The 22916-nt window shown below is 44.3% G+C and overlaps 2 protein-coding genes across 2 annotated transcripts in view; one reads left to right on the top strand and one right to left on the bottom strand.

Annotated features, from left to right (window-relative positions):
* The window catches only part of LOC132502212 (zinc finger protein 234-like), a 258802-nt gene extending 250405 nt beyond the window's left edge, over positions 1–8397 (bottom strand). Inside the window, 4 exon segments of the mRNA XM_060118061.1 lie at positions 3232–3358; positions 5239–5284; positions 7383–7433; positions 8047–8397. Of these exon segments, the coding sequence (XP_059974044.1) occupies positions 3232–3358; positions 5239–5284; positions 7383–7433; positions 8047–8136 (314 nt within the window). The 5' untranslated portion in view covers positions 8137–8397.
* A 10021-nt stretch (positions 8398–18418) lies between these two features.
* Positions 18419–22444, top strand: LOC132502205 (protein FAM170A-like; the record flags this gene model as incomplete). Its single annotated transcript, XM_060118055.1, has 3 exons — positions 18419–18488; positions 20835–20975; positions 21762–22444. Coding segments are annotated over exons 1-3 (894 nt in total), but the record flags the coding sequence as incomplete, so codon positions are not given.
* Between the last annotated feature and the right edge of the window lie 472 nt (positions 22445–22916).

The raw sequence follows: 22916 nt of genomic DNA on the forward strand, positions 1-22916 counted from the left end.
AAGATTCAAGATTTTACACTTAAGACACAGTATGAGACTTTAATGAACCTCAGGATGGTTCAGCTTACCTTTCGCACGACAAATGAAGTTCTCTGGTTTATATACTAACAGAAACCAAGAGATGGTCTGTTAAACTCCCAAATACTTAGCATGAATGAAACCCATTTAAAACCAAATGACTACTCTGACATACTATTTAAATCATCTTTCAAAAATTACATGTCATTCCTACCATAACACAGTATCAATAAAGACAAGCATTTTGCTGTGCTCACAGCTTTAACAGTGCCTAGCAGTTAGTCAGGGCTCAAGAAATGCATGCACAGGTGAACTCAGTTTGATTTCTAGGATTCTCCACAATTCTGAATCCCAGGTTAAGTTTGAACCAAGTCAGAGAAGCGAAACAGCTTTTACAAGTCAGGTATCAGATACAGGAAAAGGCCTGGAAAGTACAGTTTTGCTTAAGTTGAAAGGCTGCACCCGAGGCGGCAGCACACCAAGGGGGTTAGTGCTGAGGAGGATATGAAAGGGGCTAAAAACCGGGACTTCCCCGGTGGCACAGTGGTTAATAATCTGCCTGCCAGTGCAGGGGACACAGGTTCGAGCCCTGGTCCGGAAAGATCCCACATGCCGCAGAGCAACTAAGCCCGTGAGCCACAACTACTGAGCCCACGTGCCACAACTACTGAAGCCCGCGTTCCTAGAGACCGTGCTCTGAAACAAGAGAAGCCACTGCGATGAGAAGCCTGCGCACCACAACGAAGAGCTGCTCCCGCTCACCACAACTAGAGAAAAGCCCATATGCAGCAACGAAGACCCAATGCAACCAAAAATTAATTAATTTTAAAAAAGGGTCTAAGCATCAGTGGGGTTAAAAAAAAAGCATGAAGACCTATGCACTGGATCCTTCTGAGGCATTTGTGCTGCCTAATATGTTCCTCCACTCCCCCTGCCAAGCAGGAGTCAAAATTTAGAGGCTAGGGAAGAATGCTGTCTCTTTAAAAACAGCATGGAAAATTCTTGGACACAGATACATTGGTCTTTAACAAGAATGAGTTCCAAAGTGAAGAATGGGGTTTATGAGTGAGCTGGGAATAAATTCCATAGCCTGTGATAAGTATTGAGAAGAAACAGACTAGAAACTATTAAAGAATGATCAAAGCACTCAAGGTGACATTATCTAAAATGCCTTCTACAAGATACATACAAATGCGCACACACACACACACACACAAAATGTTTGTAGAGCTAACAAAGATCGATTTCTTATTAGTGAGGTGGGCTTTGGAGGAGGCAAATGGGACGCAGCGGGGCAAATCTTTTAAGGGAAAGGCTAACTCACCAGCTGGCTGTTTTCTGAGACCTGTTCTCCCCTGGTATAAGGGATAAGGAAATAGAAATTTCTTTCCTTCTATGGGAGGGTTACCTAAGAAGTAGACATAAGAATCCTCATTCAAAACAGTATTTCCTCCCCAAATGAATTTGCTCTGCTACTAAGAGCTCAAGGAAAGTCACAGGGAAAGCATTTTACTCAGTTTGGTTATAATTACAGGTTCTATACATATATTTTTTGTGCAAGTTGATGAGGGCCAACTTGTACAGAAAGGCAAACACACACATACACACATCATGGGCACCTGAGAAGTTAGAATTAGGCTAGGAATTCATTTGAAGACAAAAAAACATTTAGCAATATCCCTTATTCACTCGGATTTGTTCACCGCCTACTAGCTATTTTCATGGAAGGCTAATTTCTCTATCCATTAACTCATTCGTTTGTTCAAGAAATATTTAAGAGTTCCTGTCATGTACCAAGACTATGCTAAGCACTGAGGCTAGTGAGCAATAAACATATAACAGACCAAATTCCTCCTGCACTCCTGGATTACCCTCCAGTGGAAGAAAGAGAGGTGAGAAACAGGTGAACAAAATGTACATGAGTGAAACGCTTAGAGACAAAACAAGGCAGGGCAGAGAGAGTAAGAAAGAGAGGACTGTATTTTCCATAGGGTGGTCAGAGGACAGCCACCTCCTCATCTTTAAGGTGACTGACTGAAAGAAGTAGAGGCCTAAAAGATTACAGGTGAAAGAGTATTCCAGGCAGAGAGAAGGACAAGGAAAAGGCTCTGTGGCAGAAGCATCCTTTGCAGGTCTGGAAAAGATAGGGTAAGAGGGAGGAGAGGTGGTGTATTCAGGGAGGTGGTGGAGAACGAACAGCAGCCCACAGAAGGCTCTAGAAGCCACTTTAAGTGGTTTTTATTCTAAGTAAAAGAAGCCACAAGAGAATTTTGAAACAAGAACATAACCTGACTTAAAGTTACAAAAGATCACTTTGCCACCTAAAGAACAAACTGTGGGAGGAGAAGGGTGGCAACAGGTGACCAGTACAAAGACTATGCAATAATCCTGGAAAGAGATTTCCAACTGGGACCAGGTGATGGACAGCACAGGGCTGGTGAGAAGCAAAACAGATAGAGAGCTAACCATAGGAACTCACGACTGCTTGGTTCTCACCTAAATTTCTATCTGGGTTGCTGAATTCATCAACCAAAGCCTCTCTTCTCTTTCTATATGTTTTGTATCTCGTTTGAAGAATGAGAACATGCAAAGTCACAAGTTAACATGAACGGGCTAGAGCGAAAGTTTACTAGAAATTTGAGTTCCAACTGCATATTCAAGGTATTGAAAGCTGTGTTTTTCAAACTTTGTATCACGACCCACTGAAGAAACAGCATTTATTTCACAACCTAGATACACAGGTAGAAAAGTATACATTACTAAAACGAAGCTTGAATGACCTATATCTAACCAATGTCTCTTTTCATGAAATCTGTTCCCACTGGCTCTCACACCACTCATGCCATCGCCCAGAGTTTCTGCTGCAATGTGCTGTACTCTTCCTAAGAAACTCTGATATTTTCTATACTATTTTATTTCATTAAAAAATCACACGTAGGGCTCAATAAATTGGCTTTATGATCCACTAATGGCAGGGAGGGAAATCTGAAAAAGAATACACAAGGTACAGCAAGATACTGTCGATTTACAGTTCTTTTACAAAATAATTGAAAAGGACCTGAAACACACTGTTTAGAAAGACCAGAGACATCCTCTCGTGTCCCACAGGAATTGCAAAAGTCTGGTCCCCAAACTCAGGGAACCACCTCAAGAGGCCCAAAGCCTTGAAACACCAAGGTCACAAAGACACTCGCAGAGAAAGGCTGTCCTCACCCACTGAGACCAGGTTCCGGAAGTTTTCCACCATCACATCCTGGTACAGCTTCCTCTGGGCCGAGTCCAGCAGCCCCAGCTCCTCCTCTGTGAAGGCCACGGCCACGTCCTTGAAGGTCACCGCCTCCTACGACAAACAACACCACCTCAATCTTATACCCAGTGGCCAGTGGAAGAGGGGCAGCCCCGAGGAGACGAGGAGGATGGGAAGTTGCTCCGGCTCCTGTGAGGTGTGCAGACTTCCCAGCACCCCCTCCTTCCATCCTGCCAATGCCACACACTGACTTTCCTCAGCCTCACCGGACGTGCAGCTATGAAAGAGAAAGCTTTGTGTATTTACCTGGGGCTCTCAGACAACTCATAAGTAAACTCCCTAGAATTCTAACCACTGGATCCTGAACTAAAAGGCTTTCACTGTTTAATTATTATTGCCAAGTACCCCAGAAACAGTTACCAATTTAGTCCTGGCAGTATTTGATGGCACCTGCTTTCTCATTGAGGTGGGAACCAGCTGAGAAGGAGTGTTATATGTGGAAACTAACCAAAAGGCCATGCCAGGTCTCTGAATGAAAACTCTCTCTTTCCCCGTTTCTGTCTTTCGCTTGAATGCAATACTCTGACTCCAGACCCTTGGTTTTCTGGGTGAGTCTGAGTTGGTTCCTCCTTTTTTCACAACCCCGATTCTTTATATTTAAAACAAAGATGAAACCAAGCACCTCTTTATACAATTGTTCTGAGCTGTCTATGCAGTGACAAGTGCTTTAAGTACCACTGGACTTTTTAAACTAAGGTCATGTATTACTCTGATTAGAAAAAAATATAAGATGGAAAAAGAAACAAACCAGTAAATAAAATACACAAAGGGCCTGACTCAAGCATGGGGAAGACTGAATCTAACTCTGGTCGTGAGAAAACTTCTAACGATACATTATTTTTTCTGCGTGAAGCAGCAGTTTGATCCTGCTGTGCTCTGCCGTATTTGGATATTCTACCAAAAAACATCCAAGGCACCACATGTAAAACATACCTCTTAAATTCTGAATACCTAAACCTACTATGTTAAGGGCAAAAAGGGGCAATATTCTTCAGAACAGATATTTTGAGAAAAAGGTTAAATCAGGAACACTGTCACTGTAGTGCTCCTAAAACAGGAGAAGTCTTTAAACTAAATGTCTGTGAGTAAAGAATAGTATAAAAAATAGGTGCAGGGCTCCCCTGGTGGCGCAGTGGTTGAGAGTCCGCCTGCCGATGCAGGGGACACGGGTTCGTGCCCCGGTCCGGGAAGATCCCACATGCCGCGGAGCAGCTGGGCCCGTGAACCATGGCCGCTGAGCCTGCGCGTCCGGAGCCTGTGCCCCGCAACGGGAGAGGCCACAACAGTGAGAGGCCCGCATACCAGAAAAAAAAAAAAAATAGGTGCATAAGTTTGCAGGAACATGATAAAGCAATTAAAAGTGAATGTTAGCTAGTATTAAATGAAAAAAACAATTTAAAACTGTATCTATGTTATAAATACAAATACACATCCATGAATACATATGATGAAGAGATTACAGAAATAGAAATGCAGCTAATTTGTAAGCAGGTAAGCAGTAGACTGGAAGATGTCCTTCATTTCCCTTAATTTTTCTTTTACTTGTAAAATAAAAAAATGATGAAATAAAACAAAAATTAAAACCGAAACCAATTAAATTTAACAGGAATTTTTTAAAAAGCACACATGGCACACTCAGGTCCTCATATGCTTAGACTCTCCTTGAAAGAGAAAACCCATATGGAACTATACCCAATATTTCGTAATAACCTATAAGGGAAAAGAATCTGAAAATATATGTATATATATGTATAACTGAATCACTTTGCTGTACACCTGAAATTAATACATTGTAAATCAACTATACTCCAATCAAAAAAAAAAAAAGAAAAAGAAAAAAAAGAGGAAAACCTGTGTCCAACCTGAGTACAAAAATGGCGTTTTTAACAGCAAGAAAGGCAAGCTCTACTCACCTGGAATGTGCTCATTTTCTCTCTCCTTCTGGGGCAGTGCAGAGTCCTAACAAGACAGACAGGGAAAGAAGAAGTCAAACTGGAAACTGGTTTAAAGAAAAAGAAGTCACTAACCCACGTGGTGCTCATTGTGAATTACCAAGGCTCCCAGTCCTCGGGGTGGCTACAGCTGATTATGCTTGATGAGCAGAGCCCCACGCAGATACCAGATGCCCCCGTGAACCCCCTCAGTGGCTGTGTGAGGAATGACCTGCCCATCCATACACAGTGGCCCCCTCACAGTGTGCCTGCAGCTTCCACAGGGGTCATTCGTATTCTGGGTATGGTGTAAACAGAGACCATGTAAGTCAGAGTGGGTTTTGGAGTCAATATGCATGGGCTCTGATCAGGCTACGCCATTCACTAGCAGTGTCACCCTGGGCAAATTATTCACATCTCTTCGCCTCAGTTCTGTCCTCTGCCAGTAGGGGAGAACACGGGCATCCACCTCGTGACATCGTCATAAGGTAGGAAGCTCTGAGAACACCACTGTCAGGGTTTCTTATTTCTTAGCAACTGCGGTAAAGCAGATGATATTTTAGTTAGAAATTATCCTTAGAGATGTGATTTCTACCAACAGAAGACTGTCAGACATGTGGAGGTCATCCATTGTTGCCCTGTTATGTGAGAGTCTTTATAGACTTCTGAAAATCTCTGCTTGTCTTCCTAAAGATTTTGTGACTGCAACAATAACATTTAAATTGACATGGACAACTTTTTACAAAAGGTATAAAAATACGTTAAGTTTCTTTTTAAACAGGAAGTACCCTTTTGACAATTATGCACAGAGGTAAAGAGAACTAATAAAAGCCAGGATTCTGCAACAACAATAAAAAATAGTTTGACAGTCCATACCTAATTCAAACGAAAAAAGACAGGAATCTGAATTGTAATTATATCATTATAAATATAGGAAAGTTTAAGAAATAAATGGGAGACTTCCCTGGTGGTGCAGTGGATAAGACTCCACATTCCCAATGCAGGGGGCCCGGGTTCGATCTAGTACAAAAGATGGCAATGATTCCACTCCCCAAAGCTTGGGAGAGAGATATCTTCACAACTTCTAACGACCTCCATTTTGACTCTACACTTGCTAGCTGTCTTCTGCTCAATTCAGATTTCTGAAAGGGGCCCTGACAGTTGACAATAATTAGTGGGGGAATAAAATCATTGGACTAAGTAGGGCTTTGGTGAATCCAGCTCAGTTTTATCTGTGACATCCAGCAGGGTCAATTTCCTCGGCCTCAGTTTCCAGAAAAGACCCTCTCTTGAGCTTCTCGAATTTTCACGTGCATGTGAATTACTGCGGGATCTTGTTGGAATGCAGCCTCCTGGACCCCCTACGCAGAAATTATAAATCAGAAGGTCTCGAATGGGGCTCAAGGCTGGGCATTTCTATCCAAGTGATGCCAATGCCGCTGGTTTGTGGACCACAATTTGAGTAGCACTGCAGTGTAACATCAGTCCCACAAAAAACAGCCTCCACTACACAGAAACATACACAAAGAGTAACCAGACAAAAAGGCACTAAAACATTAACAACTGTTATCTTTACATCCTAAAGTTACAGATAATTAAAATTTTTCTTTATGTATATATCTGCATTTTTCCATAATGATTATGCTACTTCTATGATATACATATTATTTGAAATAAAATAAATGACCCAGTTGAGAAAACTATCTTAAAAACTCATAAAATAGCCTAAACCTTGCTCTCAAGGTCCCCACAATTAAGTCCCAACCTCCTTTCATGATATGATTCTAGCCAGTACCCTATGCTCAAAGAGAATATACCAAAGGGATTAGCAAACTCAGCTGCTGGACTCAAACTGCCTGGGTCCCAACCCCAGCTCTGCCTCCTACCATCTGGGTGAGGATGGGCCAACAGGGTTGTGTTCCCTGCCCCCAGCTCCTCAGCCTTAAAGTAGAGAAAACAGCAGTACCAATTCACAGAGCCACTGCCTGATGGAAATGTGTTCATTTGTATAAAGCTTTTAGAATGGAAATTAGTGACCAAGGCTCAGTTATCATCGTTACCCATGTCCCATACGTTCTACAATTTACAGGAATATCTTAAGTAGAAGAATGCCAAGTCCTACTCACGTGGGGCTCTGTTGCCTCTTCCTCCGTGCAGTGCTTTTGGAGAAGCCAGGGCTGGGGAAGGAAAGGAGACTGTGAAATACCAGGGCTGTGTTTCCATCCCCACTAATTCATACCGCACCCCCTTCCGCCCCCGTACCAGCTAGAAGTCCTCTCCTTCCAAAACAGGCCAGGAGTCCAGGACAATTCAGCTTCCTGGGCTCACAGAATCCCGCTGCGAAATGGGTGCCTCCCGAATTAGCGTAGTATTAATACCAACAATGTATCAGGCAGTTGTAGACCTTTTACTTGTGCTATCTCGTTTCTTCTCACAACACTATATTAACAAGGCATTCCTTTTTCCCCCCTTTTACCGAACAGCAACGGAGGCACAGAGGAGTTAAGCAACTCACCCAGTGTGACGCCGTATGAAGCGGTAGGGCTAGCTCATAGGTGGGGGACGGGGTCAGGTTAGGGGTGAAGAAAACCGGGGAGACCCTCAAACCCCAGGAGGCACGACCTGAGCCCACCCCATCCCGGGTACCTTACCAAACGCAAAGAAGCTCCGCCCGCGGGACGTACATCACCACTCCAGGCCCTCAAACCTCCGCTTTTAGCCGCACCTCCTCTTTCTCCCCAAATGAAAGGTCTGCAAAGGGGAAGCTTGAAGGGGTCGTGAAGAGCGGACCTGAAACACCGTCATCAAGCAAAACATGGCTGCTACGTGTCCTCCTGGGGCGGAAGTGCCTGCGACTAACCCGGAACTCCTGGACCACATTTCCCAGAATTCCGCGGGTAAACCTTTACAGCGAGGCGTTACTGTAGCTGCAGTATATGGGACTACACGAGTTTACGAGCTCTGGACTACATGTCCCAGAATGCAAGGGTGGGTGCGGGGGTGTCTACCGGCACGAGCTCTGGCCTACATGTTTTCACTCTGGTTTGCACTTTCCGGAATCCCTGAGAAGGTCTCAGGCAGTCTTGACGTCCTACTGTGTAGGCCTCAGAAGAGTGTAGATTCTGTTCATTGAAAGGCGTACAAACTCAGTAGAATTTTGGACGTCTTCAAGAGGCTAAGCGACATAAAAGCATTAACAGCCACGAAGGCTTCCTGGTAAACCCCAAGGAGTTTCACCATTGGAATAAGGGGAGAAGGAAACTGGGCTTTCTTTGGCAGGGACTGAAGCCAAACGCCCAAACACCTCATTCCCTGAAATTGTGTAAAGGTGAACGTGTTTTGTTAGCATCTTACAACCCGTGCAGAAGCAAGGGAAAATCCTTTCTAGAGACAGACATCAACATCCTAGGTCTCAAGTTATTTCTGTAATTATAAAATCTGTGACATTGCTATTTGACCAAGTGAACTTTAAGGGGAAGGAAAAAGCATTACTTGACATACGGAGGGACACTTCACAGTCATAAAAGTTTCAAATTATCAGAAACTAATAACTTCAGCTGATACTTTATAAAGCAAAAATTGACAGAACCATGAAGAGAAACATTCAAATTCATAATTGGATCTGGAGATTTGAACACATACATAGAGGGAAATGTTGAGCCTTAAAAGCATATATTAAAGTAGAAAGGGGGGCTTCCCTGGTGGCTCAGTGGTGGCTCAGTGGTGACCCTGGTTCAATCCCTGGTCAGGGAACTGAGATCCTGCAAGCCACGCAGCATGGCCAAAAGAAAAAAGAAAGAAAAGAAAACACTGCAGCAGAGAGGGGAAAGAATTCTTGTTAATACAGTTGATCCTTGAACTAGGGTTCAAGGGGGTTAGGGGTGCCAACCCTCTGCTAAGTTGAAAATCCAAGTATAACTTATAGCCAGTCCTCTGTACGTACATGGTTTCTCCATAATCGGCAATTCTGCATCTGAGGATTGAACCAACCTTGGATCGTGTAGTAGTGCAGTATTTACTATTAAAAAAAAATCCTCGTATGAGTGCACTTGTGTAGTTTAAACCCATGTTGTCCAAGGGTCAACTCTTGGTTCTCAGTCAGCTGGATATCCATATGGGAAAAATATTAATCATTACTGCATAGGATATAAAAATATAAATTCCAGAAGATCTGCAGACTTAAATTTGAAAAGTAAACAATGATGCTTTAGGAAAGAAACGTAAGATAATAGCCTTTTTGCCTTGGAGTAGGAAGAATTTCTTAAGACCAAAAAAATCACCAACTGTGAAAGAAAAAATTGAAAAATTGGACTATTTTAAAGTTAAGAAACACCGTAAACCCAAACGCAGCACTCTTGGGCCAAAAGTGAGAGATATTTTAAAAACATCTATGGACTAAAAGACTCAGATGCATCCCTCAGGCCCATGCATTCTTCAAGGGTCAACTGTATCTACCAAAGTTGAACATATACCCTATAACCCTTTGGTTCCACCCATAGAAATATCCCTCAAACAAGTGCACAAGGCACATTCTAGATTGCTCACATCACCACTACCTGTGATAGCCAAGAATGGGGAAGTACCCAATACCCACCAATAATGGGATTAATAAATAGATTTTGATATGTTTACACACTGCAATAATATCCACCAATGAAAATGAATCAACGGTATCCACTCCCAACAATATGGATAAATGTCATGGATATACTGTGGAGCAAATGAAGCCAACACAAAATAGCACCTATTACATGACTCCATTTATATAAAGTACAAAATAGGCTAAGTGAATCTACACCATTACAAATTAGTGGCTACCATATGGAAAGGAAGGTTACTAGAAAGAGCCAAAAAGGGATGCTTCTAGGGTTTGGGGTTTGTCCTGGTCCTCCAAGAACTAGACGGCAAAGTGCTGAGAAAGACTTTAATGAACAAATATTTCATTAGGGAAAACATCGGAGAGAAAATGGCAGGGAGCTCTGGAAGGCTGGCAGAACTATCAGCTCATAGTGCAAGTGTGACCCTGAGTGAAGATTTGGAAGAAAGATTTGGTAAATCATCCCAGACTGCCTTGTAATCTACGTAAAATCCTTCAAGGCTGTCAGAGTCCTTGAAAAAAGGTCACTGGACAGAGGAATCCTGGTCTCCAAGAAATGGCCTGCCTTAGGATCCCTGCTGTGCTGACTAGGAGCAATCAGGGGCAAGGCCGGCCTCCAGGCAAACGTGGTGATGGATTTAAGAGCAGCAGCTGGGACCTTTGGCCAGTTATGCTCCCTGTGGTCATAACTGTGAAACAGGAGACTCTCAACATGGATGCTTCCTTGTGATAAGATCTGGTTGTTTATTTCTGTCAGAAATAATACTGAAGCAACGTTGCGTCCTTCTCAGTATATCATACCCCAGAGATCTAAAACGTTCGTTTGTTCTGTTATTGATAATGTTCACCTCTTGGCTAAGGTAGTGTTCACCAAATTTATACCTACTGTATTTCTTGTTGTGATTAATACCTTGTGGAGAGATATTTTGGGTTTTGTAGCATCCTGCTCCTTGTAAACTTTCAACCAGTAGTTTTATAATTCATTGATTACTCTTGCCAGAACCTATCATTACTATGATGGTTGTAAATAATGATTTTTACATTACATCATTCCTTCTATATATTTATGGTTTGGCATTCTATTATGAGAGCCCTTCCTTCCCTCCCTTCCTCTTTTTTTATTCATATTCTGTATGATAATTATTTATTTTATGGTCAAATTGCTCAGATTTACCCAGTGTGAGTCTCTTCAAGCTGGATCTTTTTACACGTCCCACCACTCTTTCCTACTTTCTGGCACAGTAAATTTTCTCCAGGATCATTCTACACTTTCCTTGCTCCAGCCCTGAAATAGAAACGTGGATATACATGCTTGTATACATCACATACACATGTGTGTGTTTGTATATCCTCGCACTTCCATATCTACTTCTGTAAATACCTAGCACGTGCACTCACTCCCTCTCTCTCTCTCCAGATGGGTGGACGGATGGATGGATGGATAGACAGATCTGTATAAATAACTTATGGTCAGACTTCCATATCCGTGGTTCCTCTGTATCTGCAATTCTGCAACCATGGGTTCCACCAACCACAGATCATGTAGTACTGTAGTAATTACTATTAAAAAAAACCCTGCATATAAGTGGACCTGCCCAGTTCAAACCCATATTGTTCAAGGGTCAACTGTAACTTGCTAAATAAAGCCCTTTAACCAACTATATTAAAAATACCACCATTGGTCTGCGTATGGAATGCCATCCAAACCTGCTTTGTCCTTACTGGTTCCACATCCAGAGGGTCCTCTGCTATTATGCTTAGTTCTCTCCTCATGTGCATCTTTTCAACAAGAGAAACTTTTTTTTTTTAAACCTCCACAATGTAGGTATATCCACTTTTGTTTCTAGCTCCAGGATTTTCCCTCTCCCTATTATGGATCTGTAGTTAAAGCACAGCATAAATAATAAAGCTTCAACTGTTGAAACTCATGAATTTTTCTGTGTATGCAAAATAATCTGAGAACTGTTTTGTTTTTGAAATTGGCTTCCAGAGTTCATACCATATTTTGATCTTATATGCCTTATGACAATATAGAACAATCATATGAGGTCTTAACTGCAAGGGATAATTATTTAATACTTTTTCAAATTCTATTAAAATAATTTCCTGCTTTGGCAATACCCACTATTCAATGAAAAAAAATATAACATGAAGTTATAAAATGGAAAAATATCACAAAATGCTCCTTGCCTAGGAAAACCACTCTGGAAGAGTATCCCTTTACACATGATCTTATGCATGTACACATACATGTGTGCACATGCACACATACACAAACACTAACAAAGATTTATGGTTGATTATACTATGAAGGCTACAATCTGTGACCTCTCAAAGCCCATATTGTGTATCTCCTGCGATTATGATATGTCATAAATTTTTAAAATAAATTTTTTATTTAATTTATTTATTTTTGGCTGCATTGGGTCTTCGTTGCTGCGTGCGGGCTTTCTCTAGTTGCAGTGAGTGTGGGCTACTCTTCGTTGCGGTGCGCGGGCTTCTCATTGCAGTGGCTTCTCTTGTTGCGGAGCACAGGCTCTAAGCACGTAGGCTTCAGTAGTTGTGGCACACGGGCTTAGTTGCTCCACAGCATGTGGGATCTTCCTGGACCAGGGCTCAAACCCGTGTCCCCTGCATTGGCAGGCGAATTCTTAGCCACTGTACCACCAGGGAAGTCCCTGTCATCATTTTACCAGCTTCAGATTAATATAGGAATCTATCAAAACTCAAATTCTTACAGCTGTACACTAATTTCCATTAAAAAATTTAGTGACATCATTGATGTGGTGTTCATCTTTTTGGTATTTTAATCTCATAATCAATAACTTCCAATTATATGATTTCTAAATCAAAGAGATCTAATATATTCTGATATATATACTCCTTTCCTGAAACCATGCTTTACTGCAACCAATAGGGAAAAGCACATAAATGTCAGTCTTGTCTCAATAATACACTGGATAATTTTATCAAATTCCTACAAGTTTTCTGGGTATTTGCCTCATGGATGTGGGGGAAGAATATGGCATAGCCCCTACCTGAGAAGTTTAGAAGAAATGCTACAATAATTAGAAGGCAAACATTTCAAAGTCTGGATGAAAATGCAGAGAATTAGAAATCAGTAAGTTCAAGGTCAACTAAAAATTTTTTTTCTAGGGACAAACAATTTTTGTGACACTTTCAAAGTGTTACAGTAAACCCTGCCTTAATATTGACAGACAAAAAATCAATTGTATACTATGCAGTTACTGTTGTTGCAAAGTTAATCATGTTTTTTCACTCTGTACCATCAGAAAAAAAAATCACAAGATAGTTCAATTTCTACTGAACACAGTCCTTGGAAAACTAGACGGGGTCTCAAATAACCACCCAACTTGAGAACAGAGGCTGCGGGAGGCAAGGAGCCAGTTGCGATAGGCTAATAGCATATTAATATTGAAGATTGGGGGGCTTCCCTTCCCTGGTGGCGTAGTGGTCAAGAATCTGCCTGCCAATGCAGGGGACACGGGTTTGAGCCCTGGTCCAGGAAGATCCCACATGCTGCACAGCAGCTCAGCCGCGTGCCACAACTACTGAAGCCTGCACACCTAGAGCCCGTGCTCCACAAAGAGAAGCCACTGCAATGAGAAGCCCACACACTGCAATGAAAAGTAGCCCCCACTCACTGCAACTGGAGAAAGCCTGCGTGCAGCAATAAAGACCCAAGGCAGCCAAAAATAAATTTAAAAAATATATATTGCAGATTGGTTTTCTGCAGTAGTTTTCAGTATTTCAACAAAAGTTCATGTCCTGAATTAATTTTACTTTGCAGGTTTCCCCATCTGGATACAACTTTCATATATTATACATTTCCCCCTTTTGGTTTATTTAAAACACAAGTACTGAGCACACCTAAAAGCACTAGTCAATGATAAGGTTGTGTAGATTCAGCAGCCAAGTCCCTGCCCTCATGGAGCGCACATTCTCATGGACATCAATTTTGACGAGCTCATCCTTACACTTTTGTTAAAGCCCAGACCAAACTCTTTTCCTTTCTAAGTGCTATCTCCTAAGTGACATCTGATAAATGTCAAAGTTCGGAATGCAGCCCTTACTGCACCACTCAGAAGGGATCTCTGCTGTGTGCTCTGCTGAACACTAGAATCTGTTTAGCTACTGCTTCAACACCAACTAATTTAAAATACTTTCTCTCCGATGAGACCTGACGCTTGCAAGAATTCACGTTGCACGTGAGTTTTTTGAAAACATCATTTTGTAGAACTTCTATCCTCTGACAGTTCCTTGATGTTCTTACCACTATCGCTGCTTTCATAAAATGTATCCCCAGTATACATTTTGTGATGACTTATAAGATTGGAGCGTCAACTGAAGCTTTTACCACACGTCTCACACTGGTAAGGTTTCTCCCCTGTATGAACTCGCCTGTGATACTGCAGCTGTGAAGACCGACTAAAGACTTTACCACACACATCACATCTGTATGGCTTCTCTCCAGTGTGGATGCTCTGATGAAGCTGAAGACTTGAGGCCTGACTGAAGTGCTTCCTACACTCCCCACACTTATATGGTTTCTCTCCTGTGGGGACCTTCCGATGCATGTCGAGGATCAGGCTCCACATGAAGCCCTTCCCAGTGTCTTGGGCAAGACACTTGGCCACTGTATTTATTTGTACTTATCTACACATATCTGTCACTTGGGGGTTATAATTGTACCTGTTCCATGGGTACGTTGTACAAAAGATCTGTAAAGTAGTTACAAGAAACTGACACAGAGTAAGCACTCCACAGACATTGGCTATTAGCTATTGGAAATATTTCTCCGTGAAACAGATGACTTTATCAGTGGATGACTCGGTGGGAGACAGTGAATCACAGAATCACAGCATGTTGAAAGTGACCTAGTTCACACTATTATGTGAAAAAAAGAAAAGTGTGCATGGGTAGAAAATGTCTGAAAGTTTACCTAACAAATAGTTCATCATGTTAACTTGGAGGATTCGAATAAATCAGGAAAGGAGGAAAGAAAAACGTGAGTGTAATTCAATTTCTCTATCATTTGTGTTTCTACACTGAGACTCTGAATACACTGGAAGTGCAATTTTTTTTAATGTGGAGGGATAAAGGTTTTCAAGTTCTCCTGATCCATCCGTATTATTATCTCAGAATTGCTGGCATTTCTTGCCATCTTCGGTTCTACACCCATTTGAGTCAGTGGGCCATTCTGGACGGAGGAGATAATAGAGCAGAAGTGAAGTGAGAGGAAAGGAGAGAAAAGATTTTCTCTTTTCTCTTCAAAGAGGAAAGGTCTTTGGAATGGGAACAACTCACAACCAAACTTTGGGGAAAGGATGTGATGGAAAACGAGACAAACATCCTACCCCTGTGATGAGAAGGATTCCCTGGGCTGGATGGAGGGAGGTCACAGGTGGCTGGCGAGGAAACCAACTAGCGAGAAACACACACAAGTGCAGAGCAAACACCCTGAGGCCACTCAGCCTGACTCCATGCAAACATGTGTCCAGCAGCCAGCCCTTCACCTGTGGCTCCCCAGCAAGACAGGTACCTCGGGGGTGCCAACTCATTCTGAGTCCATTATGCCTGGCCATTCATAAACCGCTGTCTAACGTGTGAGGAATAAACTCTCAATGTTTAGGAGGAAATTGGGGAAGGAGATTGAAAGGTTACTTAAACGGAAAACAAAGAAGTTCAGGAAGGCAGGATGGTAGAGAGACAAGAAAAAGACCTTAAAAGATAGAAAGGATTTGCCAAAGAAGAGAAAGAAAAAGAAATGATTCCGAATGGGTTAACCTGCAGCTAGGAAGTTAAGGAAGATTATTGATGGGTGAAGACTATGGAATAAAGTGAATAAAATGTATCAGAAGTTGCTGAGACTATGGTAAGCAGCATGATTATCAAATTATGAATTGGCTGCACTGGCATTCTAGGGGGGCACTAGGAAGGGGAAGCAGATGTTCATGAGATGACAGTAGCAGGTGGAAAGTTGTTTCAGGGGAAGATCAGTCTTGCAGAGGGTGTATCAGAGGAGGGCAAGTGTGAGCAAGCAAGGAAATACTAAGTGTATATGGTTCCTTCACTGAGTGCACCCAGCCCCGTGGTCAGCCTTGAGAACAAGCAGGACTTCAGGTACTGGAGCTACATTTCAGTCGTCAAGACTTGAGAAGACACCCTTAACTCAGGTCTTCTCTTCAAACTCCATCTTTCCTTCTTGACCTTCATTTGGCCTCTACCCTTACCCTCAAGCTGTGGACGGAGGCCACAGAGCAAGATGGGTCACTAGTGTCCTCCATCCCCTGGCGACTGTGGTTCACATCAGTGGAGTACCAAAGGCAATAACCAAGTAACAGACACAAGAGTGTATGAAGAAGAAGAGATTCTGGTAAGGCTTTCTGTGACAGTGTGGGCCAAGTCGGCTCTATATGGCTGGTATCACGTGAATTATGAGCAGCCTTAGGGGAGAAGTTCTCAGAAGGCAGAGCCTGGCTCTCTAGAGGCTCTGCGTGCTCACAGCCCACTCCAAGACCTCAGTTACAGCTTCGGCCCCCAATCTCTCTCCCTCTGCCTGCTCACAGTTTTGTTTTTTTTTTTTCTTTTTGCGGTATGCGGGCCTCTCACTGCTGTGGCCTCTCCCGTTGCGGAGCACAGGCTCCGGATGCGCAGGCCCAGCGGCCATGGTTCACGTGCCCAGCCGCTCCGCGGCATACGGGATCCTTCCAGACCGGGGCACGAACCCGTATCCCCTGCATCGGCAGGCGGACTCTCAACCATTGCGCCACCAGGGAGGCCCTACTCACAGTTTTTGAAGTCTTCTTTCCTCCACATTTCTCTTGAGAGGTGGAGGAGGAAGATGAGCTTCAGGCCAGCTCAGACTCCCCTGGGATCCCAGCAGGATGCCTATCATTAACCTCCCACCTTCTAGGAAGCTCCTAAGATCTTCACATTTGGGGCAGTTTTCATTTCAGCTGTGCTTCAAATTGCTGGCTGGAGACGGCCTGTTGGAAGGTGGCTAAAAGCAAGTAGCAATCCTTCGGGCAGCCTGGCCCTTCTCGACTGTCAGACATCTTCAGGGATATTCTAGGAAATGCTGTTTGTTCTAGAGAAGGGAGGGAAACAATCCAATTGTCCAATAATGCTTGAATGGAAAATAAATGATGCTATATGCATGTGATGAAATAATATCAAGCAGTCAAAAATCAAAGACCTAGATCTATATGGATTCACGTGGATAAGTCTTGAAAACATAATATTGATTGAAAGAAAATAAGATAAAGAACGTTAGATTGTGATAACAGGTATGTAAGTATTTAAATATTTAAATCAATTCAACATATTGCTTCTATATATATAGATGCAAGAAAATAAACTTTATCCAAAGAACACATTATTTACATTTAATATGCTCATTTATCTAGGAGACCCAAAAGAACCCACAGATAAACTAGCAGGAACGAATAAGACGGTTCAACAAGGCACACACATACAAGATCAATACATTTTAAAAATCAGTCAGGCTCCTCTACACTGGCGATAACAAATTAGAAACTGTAAAAGAAAATAAGAAAAAAAGAAGATCTAAACATAGTCACAAGAGCCATATAAATTATTTAGAGCTAAGCATACGTAGAAGGCAATATAACTAACAAACTGAGTACGAACAGTTAAACTCCGCCCAACCCAAGGTTAGGAAAAGACTGTTGTTACTTTATGAGAACAGACCCTCTTCTTAAGGAGCAGATCAGTAAGTGAGAGTGAATCAAAGAAACACAGCATTTGAAAAGTCAGCTAGTCCAAGCCTCTTGATCGCACATACAGAAGCTGAAGCCCAGATAGGTTGAGTTACTTGGTAAAGGGCCCAATGTCCTGACTCAAGGACTAGCATTTTTCACTCATTCGCAAGACACAATCAAATGCAGTACCTTGGCAAGAGATGGGGAAAAAATGAAGAAATCAATTATATAGTTCCTCATCTTTAAGTACAGAAATAGCCGTGACAAAATTACACGTATTGAGGGAAAATTGAAGTGCAGAGTTTAAAATGTCAATAATCCACAGGGAAACTGGAGACCATTTAAAATATTCATATTAAATCTCTCTAGAAAAGACATTCAAAGATCTCCAATCAAAATGTGAATTTTATAACAGACATGGTATGATACAATTTATAATAGATATGGTATGAACCTTTCCCTTTCACGGGAAAGCTTCGGCTGGGAAAAAGGAATTGTTCTTGAAAATGGGGCCTGTGCTATTGCAGACACTGTGCTCAACCCAGGTCCACCGAATGCTCTGATGTCAGCACTGAGGTCACAGAATTCCGCTGTGCGCCTGGCAACCTTGCAAACATAACAGCCCTGGTGAGCACTAGGCAGTACTGCTGGTTCACTAAGTGGCACAAGTTTTTCAGCCATTTAGGAGACTTGACTATTTTTGTTTGTATTGAATCATTTCAACGGATTGCCCAAGAGCCAACAAGGGCCAACCTGTAGGGAAGAGGAGGAGTTGGACATCTCTTGAGGCATCTTCTAAGGGAGACTTCTAGTTGGTACCATGAAACGGCGACAAAAGAGGAAACATCTGGAAAATGAAGAGTCCCAGGAAACTGCCGAGAACGGAGGAGGTATGTGGGGGGCAACTTGTCTGGGGCACATGGGTTTCTGCCAAACTGAACCTTCTCTAGGAAGCGGGGGACTGAGAACGTGTCACCTGTGAAGCAGGGAGCGAGAGACCTTGTCTCACTGATGCTGCCGTATCCATCCGGAGGGTCCCTGTGGTGTGAGACGGCACAGAACGGCCAGATGCCCCCTGGGAGATGGGAGGTCAGCTCCGCTGGTCTGAGGACTCTCTCCTGGGGCAGCCGGGCCTGGAGCTTTGTCGCACTCACAGCAGGCTGCATCCTGCTTGCACAGACCTAGAGGTGCAGCTTTTCTCAGTCCCCGATTTCTCTCTTATGCTCTTGGATCTTTCCCTGGGGTCATGAGGTGGGGGATGTGAAGGATGCAAGGATGCTGAGAGAGACCCATGAGTTGCTTGGCCTCTTTTACCAAAGTGGAAAGAGAAGCCCCATGAGTTGAGGCCCTGTTGAAAAATATCTTGACAAGTGGAATGCACTTTGAAAGAAGATTGTTTGTCTAGGGATGGTGTCATATTGAAAGCAAGGAGGTTTTATTCCTTCAACAGGAAGAATTTCCCAAAGGAAATCAAGGGAAGGGAAGGGTTTTCCAGAGACTGAGACCGCGTGGGCAGGGGTGAGAAATGGCCACAGGGTCCTGCGGGGAGCTCTGAGAGCCACGGGCCACGTGGTGTCTGCGTGCATTAAATGTAGGCGAGTAGCTTGCCCTGGGAGAGGGGTGGTCACCCCAGAGCTCCAGCTAGAGGCCTCTGCCCCAGATTAGAGCCCAGTAGCTCCTACCAGGCCCAGGGCCCTGGAGACTGTAGGATGGGCCCTGGGAATGGAGGTCTAGACAGCAGGCAGATTTTCAGGCAGTGGCTGGGACAGGCTGGGGAAGGCAATGACTGCCCCTGACCATTCAGAATATTTTGCTCTATGTTCCTGTGTGTGTGTGGGTGTGTGAGTGTGTGTGTGTGTGTGTGTGTGTGTGTGTGTGGTAGTGCAGAGAAGTGCGGGATGAATGGGGGTAGAGTGCTTACCAGATATAAAGTCTGCGTGGTAAAGTTCTTGTCACCCTGCCTGGACCTGGCCGACACTCGTTGTACGTAAGAGTGTATACAGATTTCTTGTTAGGGGTGTTTTATGAGACAGTAACTCATATACCCATGTACACTCTGATACAGCAAAAATATCACACACCCCACATATAACTTCCTTAGTAAACCACACACAGCACATGGAGGTATATACACGGATCCCTCCTGTACTACGTTCTCATACAACCCACCTGTATCACAATCCTCTCCTCCAACACCAAACGCGGGAGATGAGATATGTATATAGACACACACACACTATATATAGGACACACACACACACACACACTATATATATATATGTATCTCCTCAACTCTTGCACAAACACAGCTAACTTCAGCCATCGCTAAATACCTCTGTAAAAACCAGTCACGTGTCATACACACCACACTTGTAACACATTCTTGAGTAATGCCAGACCCGCTTTGTACAAACCACAGTAAACCACAGTCTCACTAACCCATGTCAGGGTTGCCAGAGAAAATATGGGCTATCCAGTTCAATTTGAATTCCAGATAAACAACAAGTAATTTTTCAGTATCAGTATGTCCCACATATTGTATGGGCCATACTCACACTAAAACTAAGTCAGGCCAAATACTGCATGGGAATACTTACACTAAAAAATTATTCTGGGTTTATCTGAAACTGAAATTTAACTGGGTGCCTTGTATTCTTGTTCGCTAAGTCTGGCAACCCTTATATACTTACCACCAGCTGATGTATTACATATTTATTGTAGTTTTGTTTAGTGTGTGTCTTCCCCTACTAGAATGTGCAGCGTTACCAAAGACTACAACAATGGAAGAGTGCCGGATACACAGGAGTAGCTGCTTACTGAATCTTGGTGAATGAATGAATGAACACGCACCATAAATACAAGCCACACCATGTAATGAGGAAAAGTTACATGTCCCAGAATTCCTGACTTGTGAACAGAAACCATGCACACAAAGGCCACAGACACACACAGACACATCTGCACTGTGCTCCCCATGCCAACCCCACACTTACCACAGACTTAACTGATACACATCACTCACTCTTCCCACACACTCACAGTCACCACCGAGGCCTACATTACCAACTAGACAGTGAGAGAATAAGTATTGATTGGAATTAAATCCTGGAGGATCCACTGGGAACCACACTCTCAACTGTGTGTATTCACTGCACCTGACACGTGTCACACACTCAGTAAATATTTGTGGACAGAGGACTGATGAACCCACCCTGAGCCTTTCATTCCTCCCTCAGGAATCTCGAAGTCACAAGAGGATCCCCCTCGGCTTGGATCCACTGTGGTGGCCCAAGGCTGCAGCCCAGGGTCAGGGGAGGTCTCCTCTGCCTCTAAATACTTCTTCTGTACTTCTACTCCGCTCAAGCTCAGCTACGCTGGTAAGGGCGCGGGGCTCCTCAGGTGAGGGGGTGCTTGGCTGTGAGGCAGGAGGCACACAGATCCCAGGGAGGCTGAGAGGAAATCCAGGGTCATCAGAGGTGATGAGGGCTCTGTGGAAGAGCCTGGGCAGGATGGCTGAGCTGTTCCGAGGGAGTGGATGCCAGCTGAGTCTGGGGGGGCGGTGTGAATCCTGGTAGTACCATGGTGGGGAAGTCAAGGAGCAGGGGCCGGAAAGGTCTGGGCTTGAGGTGGAGGGAAGAGGGACCAGATGAAGCATCTTCAGAGGAAAATGTAGGCATTGTCTTTGCCTTTGCCTTTGCTTCCAGAGAAGGACAGAGTTCTGCATCATACACCTCCAGCCTGAGAGCAGGACCATCCAGCTCAGGTCCACACAGCTCACACATACATCCGCCCTCCAGGCACAGCCCTTCTGAGAGCACACAGAAGCCCCAAGCACCACAGCCCCATTCCACAAGGAATGCACCACCGATATTCCCAAACTCACACTCCTTGTCATACACGCATCCAGCCGCATCCCTCACATACCACAGCCCTCACCACCATACTCCACACCCCTGTATACAGACACCGCTCCAGTATCCCCCCCACGCACATGAAAAGCCCACAGATGACACCAGATACACCGCTCCATCCTACGGCCAACAGACACCAAGCTCACGACATAGCTACGTCATGCAAATGTCCCTCTCTCGTCTACCACACCTGCTCCCTCAGCTTCCGGCACGGCCCATGCATGTTATTATGGTTTTAATTTCCTTTTTCAGCAATGCGGAGATTTCGAGACACTGCCTGGCTTACAGCACCCCTAGCCCAGGTTCAGGAAGAAGGGGAGACCGCTCCCCCATCACACTGTGTCTCCTCCTCGCCCTCTTCACCCTGTAAGAACGATCTGCACCCAGACAAAGAGGAAAGGGGCATGAAAATATACTACATGCAGGTACAAGTGAACAAGGGTGTCGCTGTCTCCTGGAAGACAAAGAAACCCTTGGAGTTGCCTGAAAAGCAGCTGACGATAGAAGAAGTGACCCTTCCTGAGGATGCGTGCACAGTAGGCACGTGCCCCTCTGATGTGTTCACCGAAAGCCTCCTGTCTGACAGTGAGCCCACTGGGGAGGAGAAAGAGTATGAGGAAAGGGCAGAGCCAGGCAGCCCATCAGGGTCACCTGCCGTCGAGGAGAGACCCAGGGCCAAGACACCGGACTGGATGGTGACCATGGAGACCGGCTTCAGGTGCATGGCCTGCTGCCGGGTCTTCCCCACCTTGGAGATCCTCCAGCAGCACGTGAAGGGCGGCGTCCTGGAGGGCTTCAGCTGCCGTGTCTTTCATCTCACCATGGCCCAGCTGATGGGCAATGTGGAATCCGGGAGCACCCCTGAGGAGGAGGAGGAGGAGGAGGAGGAGGAAGAGAAGCAAGAAGAAAAGGAGAATGAGGGAGAGCAGCCCACGGGGGAAGGCCCCAGCCCAAAGAGACCCCGCAGGCAGGCTCTTTTCTCTCCTTTGAGTTGCAAACAGCAACTGAGATTCATGGGACAGAAGATCCTGGAAGACGGTGTGGCCGTCCCTTGGAAGAGGTAAGGCTTGAGGCTGGCAGTCTTCTGAGCCTATGTCACGAGGGCCCTGAGGAGTCTAAGGGAAGGGGCCGCACACATGTGCTGGTTGACCTAATGGCTCTGCAGTGGCATCCGATGGGACACACCCAGCACTACCAAAGGCGTTGACCTCTGTTGACGTCAACAAGAAGGTGGAGCCTTTTCCTAGGCGTTTTCTCAGGGTCTGCACGATGGACCTCAACTCTTAGAGGACGTACTGCCAGCAGCTCCTTCTCGGCAGAGAGAGCCAGGAGTGGTCTCAAGAGAGGACAGGGGCCCTTGCAGGACCAGAACTTTGAGGTCTGAGAGCCTTGGGCCTGAGCCGAGAT

Source organism: Mesoplodon densirostris, chromosome 14, assembly GCF_025265405.1.
Source record: "Mesoplodon densirostris isolate mMesDen1 chromosome 14, mMesDen1 primary haplotype, whole genome shotgun sequence".
NCBI lineage: Eukaryota > Metazoa > Chordata > Mammalia > Artiodactyla > Ziphiidae > Mesoplodon > Mesoplodon densirostris.